Genomic DNA, 16,869 nt, shown 5'->3' on the forward strand with positions numbered 1-16,869 from the left:
AAGAATAAGGAAGGACAGTCTTCCCTTTGCTGCTGATCCTGTTAGGAATTTGTAAAGTACACATTTTTCTGGAGACTTTGTCAGACTGTAGAGCCAGGCAGAGTTTGCTCAACCACTGTACAATTAACAGTAATACGCGGATAGATCTGATCACTGCTGACACGTGTTTCCTATGAATTTACGGAGCTGTTTTAGGGACTTGTTGCAGTCGGTAGAGGACATCAGTGATGGGCCTGGTAAGTCTGAGGTCAGTGGATGCTGCTGGCTCAGCACCAACTTCACTTTTACAGACACTCCATAATAATCCTGTGCCTGTGTCTGGTGCACTCCCGGCCCAGCCATTCAAGAGCTCAGGCGCATAGAGATGGGTGAATATTCGGTCTCATTTTCCAGTTGGCAAGACTGGGGCACAGGGCGGGGAGGCGACATCCCCCCGGCACACTCTGAGCCCAGGCACAGCTGGACCCGGAACCCAGGAGTCCTGCCACGCTGGGAGCAGCTAACGCTTTCTGCAGCGCCAGGCCTCACCCGCGCCTGCGATACCTCAAACACAGGTGCCGCCATTAGGCCTTTGTGCGGCGCTAGGCCCGTGGGCAGCCGGAGGCGTGACGTGACAGAGGCATCAACGGTTGCTGCGTGCGGGAGGGGGCCGCCCGAGCTTCCCGCCCATGAGTCCAGACTCCAGAACCTCACCGCTTTAGGTCCCGCCTCCGCGCAACACGCTTCCTCAACCAAAATGGCGGCCGGGCGCTTCCGTTGGGGGTTTGCCTCTACTAAGATGGCGTCCGAGCGCGCCTTTGCCACTCCCGGAAGTCGTTGGTCCGACTCCTAGCTAGCCGGCCGGCTGCCTGCCCGCCCTGCTCCGCTCCCTTCCCTTCCCAAGATGGCGGCGGGGACTGCAGAGACGCCGCCGCGGCTCTCGGACCAGCTGGAGTCGGGCTGGCGATTCTTGGATGAGGTGGAGGCCAGCACCGAGCCCTCCTCAGGGGCCGCGGCGCTCCAGGACAAGGTCCGGCGGGGGCTCGACCTCCTGCAGCAGGCGGCCCGCGGCGTAGCGCAGCTCGACCTCTTCAGGTGCGGGGCCGAGGGGGGCGGGGCCGGCTCGCAGCGCTTCGGTTTGGGGCGAGGGGGGACCGCGCTCCCCTGGCCAGCGGGGAGCCCGAGTACAGCGTCCCCGCCCCCTTCCCGTCGCTCTGCGGCCCAGCCCGGTGTGTTGTGCAGCGCAGCCTCGCTCTGCGCACTCGGGGGGCGAGCCGGGCTAGTCTGCTGCGCGCCGCTTGGGCCGGGCGGGTCTCGGGGCCCTGCGGGCGGCGCGGGTGTTGACAGGCCGCGGCGGGGATTCGAAGCCCCAGGTCATCGACCCCTTCCTAGATCTTAAAATTGCGCTCCTTGCGCTCCGGCTCGGAAGCTGAGTTGGTGTCCTCAGTAGTAGGAACGCTCTGTAAAATATTCCTAGTCTAGGCACGATCATAGCGAGTCAGCAGCAGAGCTTTGGTTAGGATCGGAAGCTCCCAGTGCACCAACCACGGAATCCTGCTTCTCCAGTAAATCCAGTCTTTAAGCAGCCGGTGTGAATGAAAAACCCAGAAATACCGTCTGTGGTAGATGAGAGAGAACCCCCTGTTTTCCCCTCCCCCGTGTGGCACAATTTAGTGGTTATGTTTTGCAGAGGTGAAAAAGCATTTCAAAGATTTGGCTTTGTGCAGAAGTGTAAGGTGTGTGTATTTGCTCAACTTCAGTAAAGTGCAATCTTTTAAAAAATACATAGACCACATTATCGATAGAGAAGTAAAAAGCTACATACTAGTCGTATGCTACAGTAGAACCTCAGAGTTACAAACACCAGAGTTGCAAACTGACGAGTCACCACACACCTCATTTGAAACCAGAAGTACACAATCAGGCAACAGCAGAGACCAAAAAAGCAAATACAGTACAGTACTGTGTTAAATATAAATTTATTAAAAACAAAGGGAAAGCAGCATTTTTCTTCTGCATAGTAAAGTTTCAGAGCTGTATTAAGTCAATGTTCAGTTGTAAACTTTTCAAAAAACAAACATTTGTTCAGCGTTACGAACATTTCAGGGTTACGAACAACCTCCATTCTTGGCGTGTTCGTAACTCTGAGGTTCTGCTGTACTTCATTTCTCTGAATCCCTCCCCGACAATGCAGGGCCGTTCCTAGAGGGGTGCAGGACCTGGGACAAATCACACTGTGAGCCCCCCTTAACATCACGGGTTGTTTTCGCATGTTTTGGGTCTGGTCGCTTCCTGAATTTCCAGCTTCCGGCATCACATGACCGGAGCCAGAAATGCAAAATCCACCATCTTTGTGGTGGTGAAAAAAATTGGATGGGTTTGGTTGCGTTTTCCAACTTACTTCTGCTCTTTGTTAGGGCGGGGCTTGGCAACTCTTGTGATGTTGAAACACAGGGCCCCCCAAAGCATGGGGCCCGGCGTGGTTGCCCCGATTTTCTCTACTCTAGGAACAACTCTGCCCCCATGAAGAATCTTCCCTGTATTGCAGCCACCACCTTGCAGAACTGATGGGCTGTGAAAGCTAGTGCCCCTTATTTGCATCTTGGTCTGTCAAAGGGATTGCTTCATAGTGGCACGAAGTGCTCCATCACCTAAAGGTTAAGCATCCTGCTTCTATTTCCTTGCTGGTCCTGTTAGCAAAGAGATCAAGTTTAGAGAATAAAACTGGCCCCTATTAATCTATTGGCTGGTCTAACAACTATTTTAGGAGTGCATAACAATCCATAGAATATGGTGATGCAGAGAGACCCAAACCAATTGCTAAAGAACATTGAATGTCGTGAGTATTACTGCTGTATATGACGCCTTATCAAGACTAGGATAAAAGCTATGGTCTTGCCTACACTACAAAGTTAAATTGATCTAAGTTAGGTTGATGAACCACAGCAGTAATTACTGTGGTAGCTGTACATGTCCACACTACACCCCCTCTGTCAGTGCTTCGCATCCTCACCAGGAGCACTTTCACTGACTTAACTGTGTGGGTCACTCACAGCTGAAGTCCCTCTGCCACAGGGCTCACGCCAGAGCACTGCTCCAATGCAGGGCTGATGGCTAACAGGCAATAGAAGTAACGCAGTGTCTACGCAGACACTGCGCCACCTTAACTATGTTGACCTAAGCGCTACGCCTCTCACAGATGTGGAGTTATCAGGTTGGTGTAGTGGGCGACTTACATTGGTAGGAGCAACATTGTAGTATAGATACTTACATAATTAGGTCGAGGTAAGGTGCCTTATGTCAACCTAACACTGTAGTGTAGACTACCAAGCCTGTGATGATATAAAGTATTAGATAACACATTCTGAAAACCCACCTTTTTATCCTAGTTTAGACAAGGCTTCAGAACTTGCACTCCAAAAGCTGTCTCCAACTGGGGAAATGTGTTCCAGCCATCCCTTCCTTTTCGTCCTCCCCCCATTGCAGAGATATGGCGATTACAGCTCCTCTTATGTATGCCATAGGCATGAACCCAGTAGGGCAGAGATACAGGAAGATCTTATTCCTCTTTCTACCCTCTGCTTTCAGCCAAAATGAAGACTTGGAGGAGATTGCATCTGCTGATCTGAAGTATCTGCTGTTGCCTGCTTTGCTGGGAGCCCTTACACTGAAACAGGTCAATCTCAGCAAGCGGCTGGAGCACGTGCAGAGTGCTCGTGCCTACTTCATGGACTTCCTGAAGCTCTGCAAGAACTACAAGATTGGCAAGTTTCACCTCCCACCAACACCAGAGAGTGCTAATGAAAATGAGCCTACCGGGAGCACTTCTGGGGCTGGCCCCCCTGGCAGACAGTCCAGTCTAATGGCCATGGCATCTAATAGACAAGCAAAAATTGAAAGGTAGGCTATGGTCTTTCTAGTTTCTTATTAAAGGAGTTGCAGATGCAGAAGAAGAGGTGGAGAAGTAGAATATCTCACAGTACAAAATGTACAATATGATCTAGAAATGAAGAATATAAAAGGGAAACAGAATAGCTTGAGTTGTAACTGAAGTGAAAAAACAATTTTTCATAATCCAGTTATTAAACACATGCATTCTAGTTTTCAAGAAATTCACCATTTAATACTATTATTAAGTTCTCCATGGGCAGGAGAGCCCTTGATTTACTACATCATTCAGTAAGAGCCATGTTGATAGGAGACTTCTATTCAGTAGTTGTAATCACTCTTGTATCTTTCACAGAAAGTTGTGCAGATGCAGGGACAATTTGTGCAGTATTTACAGGATTGGAGCCTAAAGTTGTAAATGAGAGGAAAATAAATATTACGAGAGCTTCTGTTTCAACCTAAGAATGTTCATTCTGGTCATAGAATATTATTGTATTGCAGTAGCACCCAAACCCCCAGTTGGGATCAGGGCCCATTTAAGTTGGGCACTATACAAATACAAACATGTGGTCCCTGCCCCAAAGAGTCCATGATCTGAAAGAAGTGGATTTGGGATGGTGAAATAGTATCATGTCACTCATCCAATAGTCTCCAAAGCCTTTTTGTTGTGAGAGGAAAACACCAGACGCTTATCTAAATCCTCAGTACTGCTGCATCTTCTGCAGCATAAGCGGGAGTACAACAATTTAAACCATACCTACTTTTGATATTGTATAATAAGATATAATATACATATGAAGTCACCTCTTGCTATGAGACCAAGATAGTTGGCAACAACATATTGCTGTTTTTTCCAAGGTATATCTCTGTAGATTCTATTAGAATGAGAAAGCTGCAGTCTGTTCTCGTGTCTGGGAAATGGGGCATTTCCATTGGTTGTTCAGTAGCAGTGAGGAATTGCATTGAATTGGGTAAAAACAGGCATAGTTCACACACTCTGGGCAAGATTATCTTATGTGGATCCACCAAGACACCTCAATCCTGACATATGGCACCTCACCTGTCGCTTTCTCTCCCTTTCCCTCTATCACCCCGAGTGCATGGAGGCCCTTGACAGTAACCTGGTAGGTATTTGGTGGTAGTCTAGAGTCTGGGGAGTAGTAATAAAATGTGTGGTGATGTTGGAGTAACTTATTTGAAGAGGACTGCCCCACTTCAAAGTATAAAGGTCAGCTAGAATGGGTCACTTCCCTTGTCCTGGAGTTCTGGTCCTTCTGTTGCTTAGCATTGTGCTTCTCCAGCCCCTCAGTGGAGCATTTTGTAAGAGATTCTGTTGGATGATCTACCCTTCCAACCCCTGTGGTTTCCCATTCCTTGGTTCTTAATGTTTTATTTTGAGCACCCCAGAAAAGATTTCCTAGCTGTTTGTTAATCACTGAAATTGGGCACAAGGGGCTAGCCTCAGAGTACATTTGGTTTAAATAATAATCCCGTAAAGTAATAGTGCAGTTCTGTTTTCTAACTCGTGTCCTTTTGCACTTTGAACTCAAGGATTCAGATTTTGAAGCCCAGAACTCTGTTTAGCTAGGAATTACTGCATCCTATAGGACCCCTCTGATATCTTGAGTTCCTAAAGAAGGAACCATGGGTCTAATTAGCTCTGATGTTGGTGGTCTCAAGAGGGGCACTAAAGATTTTAGTAGGCCATGAAGTTCGAGTGTCCCTTTCCTTCAGGTCGTTCCTCTGGGAGGAGTATTAGATGAGTTGTGTGTGGGAAGCTCACTGTCTCTGCCCATGCATTATCTAGTCAGAGCATAGGTGGCTTTAGCACAGCTTCTACCACAATAAAAACTTACTTGAGAAAAAGCAAGTGACCCTTACTGGAGTATTTGAGGCACAATGAGTGGTTTTTTTTCTATTTGTTTTTTCCACCGAGTACCTATAGTGGCTATTGTTGGCGATGCTCCTAAGTGTCAGGTACTCCCTTACCTGCAGTTATTCACACATCCTGACTTTTCTCTTTGAAGAGCTAATTTCCTGAAGATGGCATCATAACCACTTTAAAATTGTATCTCTGGTTTTCATTAATGGTCAGCAGGCTTCTTGGAATCTCAGATGCCAGCCTCTTGAATAAAATATATTTCAAACAACAGCGAAGTGGAGATATCTGTAGCCAAAGTCTGTCCTTAACTACACTGCAGTAATGAACCATCAAAAACTCCCCTTCTGTATATTTTTTTAGTTCCCAAAATTGTACTAGGCACCTCACAAAGACAGGTGACGATCCCGTGCTTGCTCCAAAGGGCGTACAATCTAAACTTGATCTGACACATCAAGGAATAACCAGACAAAGTGAAGAGCAAGGGAAAGGGAGACTGTAGCAGATTCCCTCTTGTTTGGAGCTGTATGTATCTGTTTATATATTCTCAGTAGCCTTAGCGATGAAAGTGAAAATCTTTAGTCAAGAAGGTAAATCCACCAGCCAAATGGATGCCGATTGGGATGGGAAGAATGTCCTTGTACTCCATGTTAGGGTTCTCAAACTATAGTTTATGGGGCATGTTGCTGATCATCTCCAGAGATTGGGCTGGTCATGAGGTACTGACTTGTATTGAAATATATTATTTTACTGATATAGTTTTTCCTGTAAGCCTTTGCTGTAGTCCTTTAGGGATGTTTTCCAGTTCTGAACTTCAGAGGCACTGATTCCAAAAGGTAATTTCTCTAATAAAATGTGATCCATCCTATGACAATATCCTGAGAATTTTTTGCTCTACGTTCAGTCAGGCATGTCAGAGAACCATCTGTAAAAAAAGTATCCATAATGAGAGAGAGGCAGTAGACATCTCCCATGATCATGTAGATTGAAGCTCTCCTACATATTCATTCAACTTGACTTAATTTTACTCCGGGGGGAATTCTTCTCCACTGTACAATGCACAATTTGCACGGAATTAATGTTCTGCACAGAATTTCATGTTCCCCTGAAGAATTGGGGCTGCAGAGCTGCTGGCTGCCACTAGGGGCCTCTGGTAAGGATGGAGGCTCTGCATGCTCTGGCTATCTGGCTTGATGCTCCTCTGCCTGGGGACAGGAGAGGGCCTGGGTGACCCAGCTCTGGCAAAAGGTGAGGAAGGGTAGGGCTGCATTACACCACATCCCTGAATGGGACAGTAAAGAAGCTGAGGGGAGTAAAGGCTCTGGGGCATGGGATGTGGGTATCAGCTCTGGGGGTGCCCCCTGTCTGTGCGGAGAGGGATGTGGGTGTCTGGGCTCTTGGGGTGCCCTGTGGCTGGACTCTGAGGGGGGAGTTGTGGGTGTCAGGGCTCTGGGGGGCCCCATGCAGCATCCCCCAACTAGAACTGGATTGTTGTAGAGGTTTCTTTAACTTTGTACTCCCGGGGGAATCTTTTTTTGTTGTCTGTATTGTTTACATACTTGTTGACAGGTATTTTGAAATAAATTATCAAAATACTTGAAACTGGAATTATTATATTGTGTTGTTTTGACAAATAATATATGCAGAATTTTTAACATTTTGGCACAGAATTCCCCCAGGAGTATCATTTCCACAAGTTTATTTAAAAAAAAACCCACAGCACTTAAGTACATTGGCAAAAGGTGTTTGAAAAAGGTTCCTTAAATGGTCTTATCTCTCCCTCCCTGAGGCAGGTATAAGCAGAAGAAGGAGTTGGAGAACAGGTTGGCCTCCATGAAAGCTTTTGTGGAGAGTGGCCAGGCAGAGGAGGAACAGATACGGGAATTCTACCTGCTGCAAATCCAGAAGTGGATCGCTACAAGTCTGGAGGAAATTGAGAGCATTGACCAGGAAATGGTGATTTTGAGAGGCAGAAATGCACTAAAACAGGTATGAGATTTGGGATATGTCTTGGGGCCTGCAGGTTTTGGGTACAACCAGGGTTGATGATGGACATTGGTGAAACTTAAATAAAAATGAAAGATTATCAGATGGCTTCAATAGCAGAGCGTAGCATACTTTCATATGTGAAGTTGTGGATTGAAATCCTACATAGATCACAAGTGAAATGAATGAAGGGGTCTCTGTTTAATGCGTAATGGATATTTGTATTAACAAACCAGGACCAAATTTGGCATGACCTTGTCTAGTTGTGGGCAGTCAAGGCTTGAAATAGCAGCAGGGTGTTGCACATCAGAAGTGAGGAGCATTAAGAACTGTGGGGGAAGGCTAGCCCTGTTTCCCTGCACTATGCCAGCTGGTTAGTTCCTCACTTCTAAGATAATAAATCTGCAACAGTTAAAATAATAATCCAGTGATCTTTTGAGCATGCCGTTTTGGCTTTCAGAATGTCCAGGTGCTGTCTGAAAGGAGTGACCCTATTGAACAGTAAAAACCCGTTCAGCAACATGTGACATCTGAAACATACAGAATGATGCTGCTTTCAAGAGTTCAGGCTTTGTGTTGTTCACCCAAGATGTCTCTGCTGTTTAGAATTAGAAACACATTAAATGGGTATTGCATAAAATGTTCCAACTTTATTTGGAATGTAGACGTGTTTTGTGCACTTCAATGACTTGTCCTTGCAGCACTGTCAGATGGGGTGACAGTGTCACTCTGCTTATCCACAGTGCTTTGGATGGTAGAATTATTGCTCGTGGTAGGATTTACTGAGTGGCGGATGTGCCATGGTTGGTTCCTGGGAGAAATAGCTGTTCTTGTTTCTTTCCTCCAGGTTAGTCTAGCCCAACTGTATCTGCCTCACATTTTATCAGCTTCTTGCTTTCACCCAGGACTGGAGCATGTGAGGCACAGAGAGGTGAAGCCACAGACTGAAGCTCATAGGAAGATTATGACTTAGCGTGAGTTCAGGCCGGAACTTGTCAGATTCATGGTATGTCTATATGCAGCTGGCAGGTGTGATTCCCAGCACTGGTAGACAGGTGCGCTAAGTCTGCTCGAGTAAGTATGCTAAAAATAGCAGGGTGGTCATTGCGGAACGAGTGGTGGCTCAGGCTAGCCATCTGAACTCGGTCCAAGTGGGTCAGGCAGGCTTGGACTCAGGCAGGAAGTCCGAGCAGCTGCCTGTGCCATAACATCCATACTGCTGTTTTTAGCACACTAGCTCAAACAGAGCTAGCACAAGTCTGTCGATCCACGCTGGGAATCACATCTCCCAGCTGCAATGTAGGTATATCCTCAATATGTCTACACTGCAGAGATGCTTCTCTTCTCATGCTCAGTACTAGGGGATGTGTGGGGGGGATGCAGGGAAGGGTATTCTGAAGGTAAGTCTTCTGTCTGGCTTTTGTTTCCTTTCTCAAGGCTTCAGCACCTCCTCAGACTTCTCAGCAGCCCAGGCCTGCAATGAAACCTTTCATTCTCACCCGGGACACCATCCAGGCTAAGTATGTTGCATCATCATAATGTTAGATGCAATCTCTGTCACACAGCTCTGTTTTCCTGGAAGTCGTGAGCACAATGCTTCTTGGAATGTGTTTCTAAGAGGCTCAGCTGCATAAGGGTGCTCTCCCACTTCTAAAGGAAATATTTCTTCAAGACCTGCACCACATCAGGATGGCTTTTTTTTGTATGTGTGGTGGACAGGGAGCCTCTAAGATACCTCCTCCCACTTTTCCTTTTCTTAATTTCCCCCTCTACTGGCATGCTCCAATATGCTGTCCCATGCCCCCTCCTCCCAATGAGAAGGGAGAGAAGATCATATTAGCAGCATCTCACTGTGGAGTGTGCTGATCCACGAGTACCACAATACCTGTGATCTGTTTTCTTTATATTCAGCTAACTAGGGAGAGTTCCCAGCTGACAAGGCTTCCTGTGCCCCTCTCTGAGCCCTCGATGTGTCATAGCAGCAGCATCTGTGCTTCTTGAGCAAAGAGTTTCTTAGTACTTCCTTTACTAATCTAGGGCTTGAAACAGAGCCAAGAAAGGAAAGAAGGTTGGTGACTAGTAGGCAGACTGAGTTGGCCCATTGTGCTGCTCTTTGCTTCACCTTTGTTACGATTCCCTTCTGTCTATAAAGGACATTTTACTCCTGCAAACCTTGAGTTTTGGATTTATCCCTAGGAGTGAGGTACATGTTTGTGCTCAAAGGATCTGGGTAGCTCTGGCACAGTTTGTCAGCCTCCATCTCTAATGTGAAGTGTCAGTGTGTTAGAGCCAGTGAAAGCCTTTGCTTCAGTAGAAGTCCATCAGTCTCAGGGAAAGACTGCCATATAGCCAAAATAAATAACCTGGATAGTGAAGCATAAGATGTTAACACAGCAGACTTCTCTAGTAGGTTCTTGAGATACCCTGGTACTATATAATCCCTTAATTCCAGCTAACAGGAAGTGCAATGAATGGATTCAGGATTTTATATTTGTAAAGCAACCAGTTAACTGTATTGCAAGGAATATGGTTGTCAGATCTCTTGTTACCATCCTATGCCTAGGCTTCTTGGCAAGTTCGCAGGATTACCTTCATTGGGCTCTTAGTATGTGATTACTTAGCGAAGTAAAAGACTCTAGATTCTTAACTTGCTTAGTTGCTTGGTATTCTACAGCAAGCATATATCTAGTGGTTTGTCCATCCATGCCCTTTGGCGTGAATGGATGCTTCATCAAAGGTCCTAAGAACTGAGCAGAATCTCTGCCTTTTAGACTTCTGGGATGATCTCCACCAATGGCAGGTTACTGCAGAGCCAATTGCTGCAGGTTTGAACTCCATATAAATGCATTAGTTCTAATACAAACCATGTTTATATCCCTCACAGCATTATAGGATAAATATAAGGTGTCCCAAAGTAGGTATGTGTATCATAACGCATATTAGAAGTTCCTAGCCATTAGTGACTTGAACTGCAACTGCTCAGAGCTCCAAGTCCTCAGAGAAGTGGTTGATTGCAACCACTTGTGCAGAATAACAGCATATCAGAGTTCACAGATGCCTGAGAGCATATGGATTAAGCCATAGTGGCAGACTCCAGAATAGCAGTAGTTCTCTCCCAGAAGATGGCAAAGTACAATATGCAACCAGTTTGCTCTGTTTCCAGACCCATTTTGGTAAAGGACCCCACAAGACCAAACTACAGGCTGTGGGACAGAGCAAGACAGGAAATGGAGGAACACTGCTTATGTAAACAGACATTTCTAGCCATATTACTGCAATGTCCAGTTGGAGGGGAAAGTGAAAATAGGAGAAGAAAAGTTTCTAGAGATCGGTACTTGCACCTTTGCTGTTCCTAGTGAGCTTAAATGATCTTGACAGGAGCAGTGACACAATACAGCAGGTGACCTAGGAGATGGAAGGATGTGTGTGTAAAGTTACTTAAATGGGAAGATTGTAGGAAGAGGAAAACAATGAAAGCATCCAAATCCGTGTTCTGCATGGACTGACACAGTAAATAAAACTGATTGTTGTCAGATATTTCATTAGAGCCACTAAATGCAAAAATAAACAAGCCAAATAAATGGAGCTGAGCTAAACGCAGCAGGAGACTGCATTGGTTATACTCTGACTTTGACTGACAAACCTAACAATGAACAGAAGTGATAAGAATTCAATTGTCCGGAGTTATTGTCAGACCAAGAGTCTGAAGTAAACAAGAGGAACAAAGTGTATATTGAAGAAAGAGGAACATCTTCAGGGGACCGGATTTAAGTCTAAAATATCCTCTGGGGAGCAGTTTAAAGCAAGGCGCTGAGTTGTTCACACCCTCAGAAGATGGTAGGGCAAGCAGCCATGGCCAGAAGCTATGGAATCAAAAAACTGTCAGAGTAATTTGTTAGTGGAACAGACTCATCAAGAAGGTGGCTGAGGCACTATCCTTGCAGAAACAAGATCAGGGAAGATGACATGCTGGTGGGAAGGATTTATGGGAGAGTTTGGGCAGATTGCAGGAGTTCTGAGTGATGACCAGTGTGACCTGGTCTGGCCCTGCTACCTCTTTCTGTGGGACTCTAGAACACAGTTTCTTGCTGGGACTTATGTTCATTTATAAGGAAACTGAAAGGCGTTTGTTCTGAGGAGGGATGGAAGAATCTCTAACAGCACGATAGTCAGGATGACCTTTTGGTTCACAAAGGATCCAGAATAAAGACTCTGAATGCAAGGCTGTCAAGCCTGTGGAGAAATTGGAATTATTTGTGCTGCCTTAACTAGACAATGCAGAGACCTTTGACTATAAATGGAGTATGTATGGGGATGGAATTTTAAGGCATTCTGTTCTGAAATCTTTAACTATCTTCTGAGGATGTCATTCTGGGACCAGTCTTGTTAGTTTGACACATGCTAAGACTTAAGTTCATCTCATCATCATTATAATAATTGAATGTTTCAAGTGCTCCTCTTGCAGGAAAATCCCAAATGGCTTTGCAGATTGATTAGCTACCACCCCTGAAATACAATCACTTTGTGGGAAGAACATCAGGCAGGCAGATGACTTTCTGAGCACTGCAGCACCGTAAAGGAAGAGATATTTGGTCAATGATACTAAATCTAATCCTATCTCTTACCAAATGAGCCAAAGGGGATCAATATCTGTACAGAACTTACTGGTCAGACTTTCCTTTTATTTTAAATAGTATACTCAACATAAAAAAGAAAAAATAACACCAATGGTACAAATTGGGAGAGTTCACTTAAATTGATATACTATGGACTCTCTTGAATGGGAGGTCAGAATGTGCTTGATAAGTTGTGGCTGCCCTGGAAAGACTATGTCCTGTTGGTATGTTGGGGGTATCTGCAATGTGAGGTTGCACCAGAGGGGTTAATTTGACATACACTATGCCCTGTGTAGGTAGCTTTATGTTAACTATCTATTTCTTCCCTCAGGGTGTTAGGAGCTGGCTATCCTAGCCTGGCGACTATGACAGTAAATGATTGGTATGAACAGCACTGGAAACAGGGCATCTGTCATGATAAAGGCACACCGCAGACAACAGCAGGTATGGAGCAATAAAGAAAATATAAATGAGGTGTAGATGACACGGAATCACAAAGCAGTGTGCATTATTGCAGTGCCAGGAAAGTTGGTTGAAACAATAATTATACACAATTATAAAACAACCAGATAAACACAATATGATGGAGACAATCTGAAACATCTTTTTTTAAAGGGAAAATCTGACTCTAATCTACTAGTGTTCTGTGAGCTTGTTAACTAACTAAGGGCAGACATGCTTTTTGAAAATCCAAATACAGTGTAACATGTTGTCCTTCAAAGTCTGTCACATGAGACTATTCAGAAAACCAAGTAGCAGTGGGTGACAGGCAAAGTAGTGTCATGGCTCTGTGATAGAAAACAGAAGGAAGAAAGTCCTGAGGTTCTGGACTATGACTGGTGCTTAAAATATTAATCTACAATGAGGGAAACGGTGCCCAACTTGCAGGTAAGAAAACTACTTATAATAGTCAAAACTAGCAAAGAAATGTGAGGAACTTCCGAGGGACCTAACAAACGTAGGTGAATAAGCAACATGATGGTAGATGAAAGTGTTGGAAAATGCAAGGCAGTGTACCTCAGAAGGAATCATTTGAACTCATCATGCCTATAACTGTTCTAAATTAACTGTAACCACTCAGGAAAGGTATTTAAGTGTCACTGCAAACATCTCAATGGAAACACCAGTTCAATGTGAAGCAGCAGTCCAAAAAGCAAACACTTTTAGGGTATTTAAAGAGTGGGCTGGAGAATATTAATGAAAATATATTGCCATAATATAAATCAAGGTACACCTTCTCTTAGAGCAGTACCTAACACACTATTCTCTCTTTTCTGAGATAGTGTGACCAGAAATAGAAGGATCTGTATATGGGCAACGAAAGTGGTGAAAGGTTTTTGAGAGATTTCTATTTGAAGAGGTACATGGTGCAGTTTAGAAAAGAGATGAATAAAAGGGGATATGATAATTACTTAAAGACAAAACCCAAGTTACAAAGAAAAGAAAGGGTGCACAAAGGGTAAATGGAAACATCCATTCTCATAATACAAAAACAGGGAACACTTTTAATGAAAGTGAAAGATAGTCTCAGCCCCAAAGAACTTATTTGTAAATTGGTGCAGTGACTAGCACTGTAGGACTCTGGACTGTAGGCACTACTGCAAATAAATTCTAAAGTAATGCATTAAACTGGCGAGGAAATACTTGTTTTTACATAATTAACCACTGGAACTCATTGCCACATTGTCTTTGAAGTTAAGAGCCTAACAGGATTTAAAAAAGGATTAGACCCTTACATAAATGAGTATATTCAAAGTTATATTTGAGTAGAAAAACAGAAGGGATATAAGCCTTTGTGCGTCAGGGCATAGGTCAGTCACTAACTGAGGGAGGGTTAAGAAGAAACTTTCCCTGTGAGTGTGCTGTTTCGTAATTTGCCACTGCAGACTTTCTTGCACCTTCCTCTGAAGCATATAGCATTGGCTGCTGTCACATACAGGCTAATAGACTAGATGGACCACTAGGTTGATCCCGTATGGCAAGTCTTTTGTTCCTAAAGATCATGTTCCAGGAGACCTCACTACAAAACTTGACTGGTGCTTCTTGTTTGTTTCCGTTTCCCTGTATGTTAGCTTACTTTTCTCTTGACCTTTAGCAGATCTTGCTGACGAGGAGCTACAGAAAGAGAAGCTAGAGAAAAAGGTGGAAGAGGATGATGAGGAGACTCTACGTAAAGCTCGAGGCTGGGATGAGTGGAAAGACACACACCCAAGGGGATATGGCAACCGACAGAACATGGGCTGACTGTCTAAGGGATGAGTAGGACAGGAGAGTCTTAACTGAGTGCACTCCGTGATATAGAGTAGTATATAAACTGTATATATGCAGGGAGGTCCTTGGTTTCCGCTGAGGTTCACCTGTGGAAGGGGAGTGAACAGGACAGCTTGTCTTGATTTACATTAAATATCAGATTGAGAGTGCATTTGTCATGGAGTGATGGTGATGTGGCAAAGCTTTGTCCAGTGGGGGGCCGTATTTGAGGAATCAGAGAAAAACTTCCCTGATCCTCCTAATCGGAAGGAGTTGTTAAGCAGAAAGTATATTAATTTGAAAGTGGCTCTTTGTATTGTTGGTGGCTGTATTTATTTTTCTCTATTTTTAAAAATAAAATCTCTTGTGCTGCTTAATCCTTAATGTAAAGTCCTTTGCTCCTGGTCCCATCCTCTACCTGTGTTTCTTTATCAAGCTGGTGTACCATTCCAGGGCTCTGGACAGTGATGGACAGTATGGGAAATGAGAGTTATCAATTGTGGCTCTGAAGCAGGAGTTCATAAATGTTGTTATTCATCTTTTGTGAAGGGATATAGTTACAAAGAGGGCCTCCTGTGCAACCAGCCAGCAATGGCGCCCCTTCCAGTGTCCGACATCTTCGTTCTTCCCCTGGCGGCTAACAGAAATATTGTCTTTCTGTGTAATGCAGACAAAATGTCTCAATGACTGGCTTTTTAAATGGTGGTAATAGACCCAATCCAACTGCCACAGTACAGATGTCAGCCTCCGGCACTGCAGCAGTCTCCATTTAAATTCAAAATAGACACTTCATGTGGCTATAACACTTTTTTTCTAGAAAATACAAGCAGCTCTTTTGTATCTTGAGATCCACTTCTGACCAATAACTGAAATAAAGGCAAATATCAAGGAGAGAACAGCTACTTACAGGGCTGCCAGGGACTAGCACTAAGAAATGAGGTGATACTGAGAGGAAATTGTAGGATTTATCAAGACAAGCAGTGTGGTGGAGGCCTCCTTGCTTGGATTGTTTACAGCTAGTTTAGATAAAATATTTGATTTAAAAAAAATGCTGTAGGGAATAATAATCCTGTACTGGCTGAGAAGAGGGGATAGCCTGGGTGGTAATTGCTTGGTCACACTTGGCATGGAGTTGCAACTGCAATAGTGGATTTACTGGGTAGGGGACTCTAAAAAGAGAAATTACTTGACAGCTGCTAGCTCTGCACTATACTGCCCTCTCCTCTGGCAGGGATCAGTAATGTTTTCTGAACCTGCTCTGTAACTGTTCTGCTAATGCAAGCCATATTACAACTGTTTGACTGTAACAGTGTCTGCTAAATTTCTTGTCTGCCAACATGGTCAGTCTTGGGTACAGAGTAGGCCATTAGGTATTTGTCACTTCTGGTTTCCAAGGTTCATATTGGAATTTCCACCCACAACCTACTTAATCTCCTGTCTGCTTACCTTTTTGAGAAAGAAGTTTAAAAAGGCTTATCACTAATTCTTATTTAGTAGTTGGCACCAAAAGTCACTAGAGTTCTGGCCCTGCTTGGCAGAGCCCTGGTGGTGGGGGCTCAGTACTAAGCACTGAAATTCACTCTAATTTACAAAAGCAGATTGTTTAGGATGGAAGATTCTGGGCATACCTGCAGTTTTCTTCATGCTGCTGTCAGCATGTGCAGTGCTGCACCTGGACTTCCCTTATTTCTACACTCAAGACAGGAGTCTCTGTACTGCTCTAGCTGATCTAAAAACTCTCAATGGGATCCTGAGGACTAGTTTTAATGAGAATGGAACCTTTGCATGGACAAACTCATTTGCCAGAGTTGCACATTTGTGTTTTGGAAATTGCTGCTTCAGGCATGTGCCCCAGGCACACAATCAAATTCTTTTTGTAACCGTGTGTGTGTTGAGGCTGCGCCTGCGTTCTAGATGTCCTCCAGCACTATGAAGGATGGAGGAGACTCAATTGTCCTACAATACTTTCTTCCTACCCAAGATGGGCAGCAAGATGGAACCCTAGCAGTGTTTGCTTCTCTGTGTCTGTATTGTAGTTTAATTGGCTTTAGAAAAAAGGGATGGGTTTTTTTTTTTTGGTTTGGTGTTTTTTTTTTTTTTTTTTTTTTTTTTTATACTAACTCTTCATAATTAGTAGGCTCAGGGCCCCCACCAACCCAGTCAAGGACTCAAGCCATTATGGTGAAAGCTAATTCTCAGGGGTTTAAGACACATCCTTCCTGTGATGCTTCCATGTTACTCAATGATGGGCTCTCTAAATCCCTTTTTTAG

The 16,869-nt window shown here is 44.5% G+C and overlaps 1 protein-coding gene across 2 annotated transcripts; it reads left to right on the forward strand.

Annotated features, from left to right (window-relative positions):
* The first annotated feature begins 852 nt into the window (after positions 1-852).
* IGBP1 (immunoglobulin binding protein 1) lies at positions 853-14,975 on the forward strand. 2 transcript variants are annotated; one of them, XM_067548332.1, is made up of 6 exons: positions 853-1,074; positions 3,568-3,879; positions 7,540-7,735; positions 9,170-9,252; positions 12,680-12,792; positions 14,444-14,975. In XM_067548332.1, the coding sequence occupies exons 1-6, from the start codon at positions 884-886 to the stop codon at positions 14,590-14,592; spliced, it is 1,044 nt and encodes a 347-aa protein (XP_067404433.1). In that variant the 5' UTR covers positions 853-883; the 3' UTR covers positions 14,593-14,975. The 2 variants fall into 2 exon arrangements, with proteins under 2 accessions (XP_067404433.1, XP_067404434.1); XM_067548333.1 differs by having other exon boundaries at positions 14,447-14,975.
* Positions 14,976-16,869: the final 1,894 nt, after the last annotated feature.

The sequence above is a fragment of the Emydura macquarii genome, unplaced genomic scaffold (genome assembly GCF_026122565.2).
Source record: "Emydura macquarii macquarii isolate MOO-44397 ecotype Brisbane River unplaced genomic scaffold, CSIRO-AGI_Emac_v2 contig_1253, whole genome shotgun sequence".
NCBI classification, from domain to species: domain Eukaryota; kingdom Metazoa; phylum Chordata; order Testudines; family Chelidae; genus Emydura; species Emydura macquarii.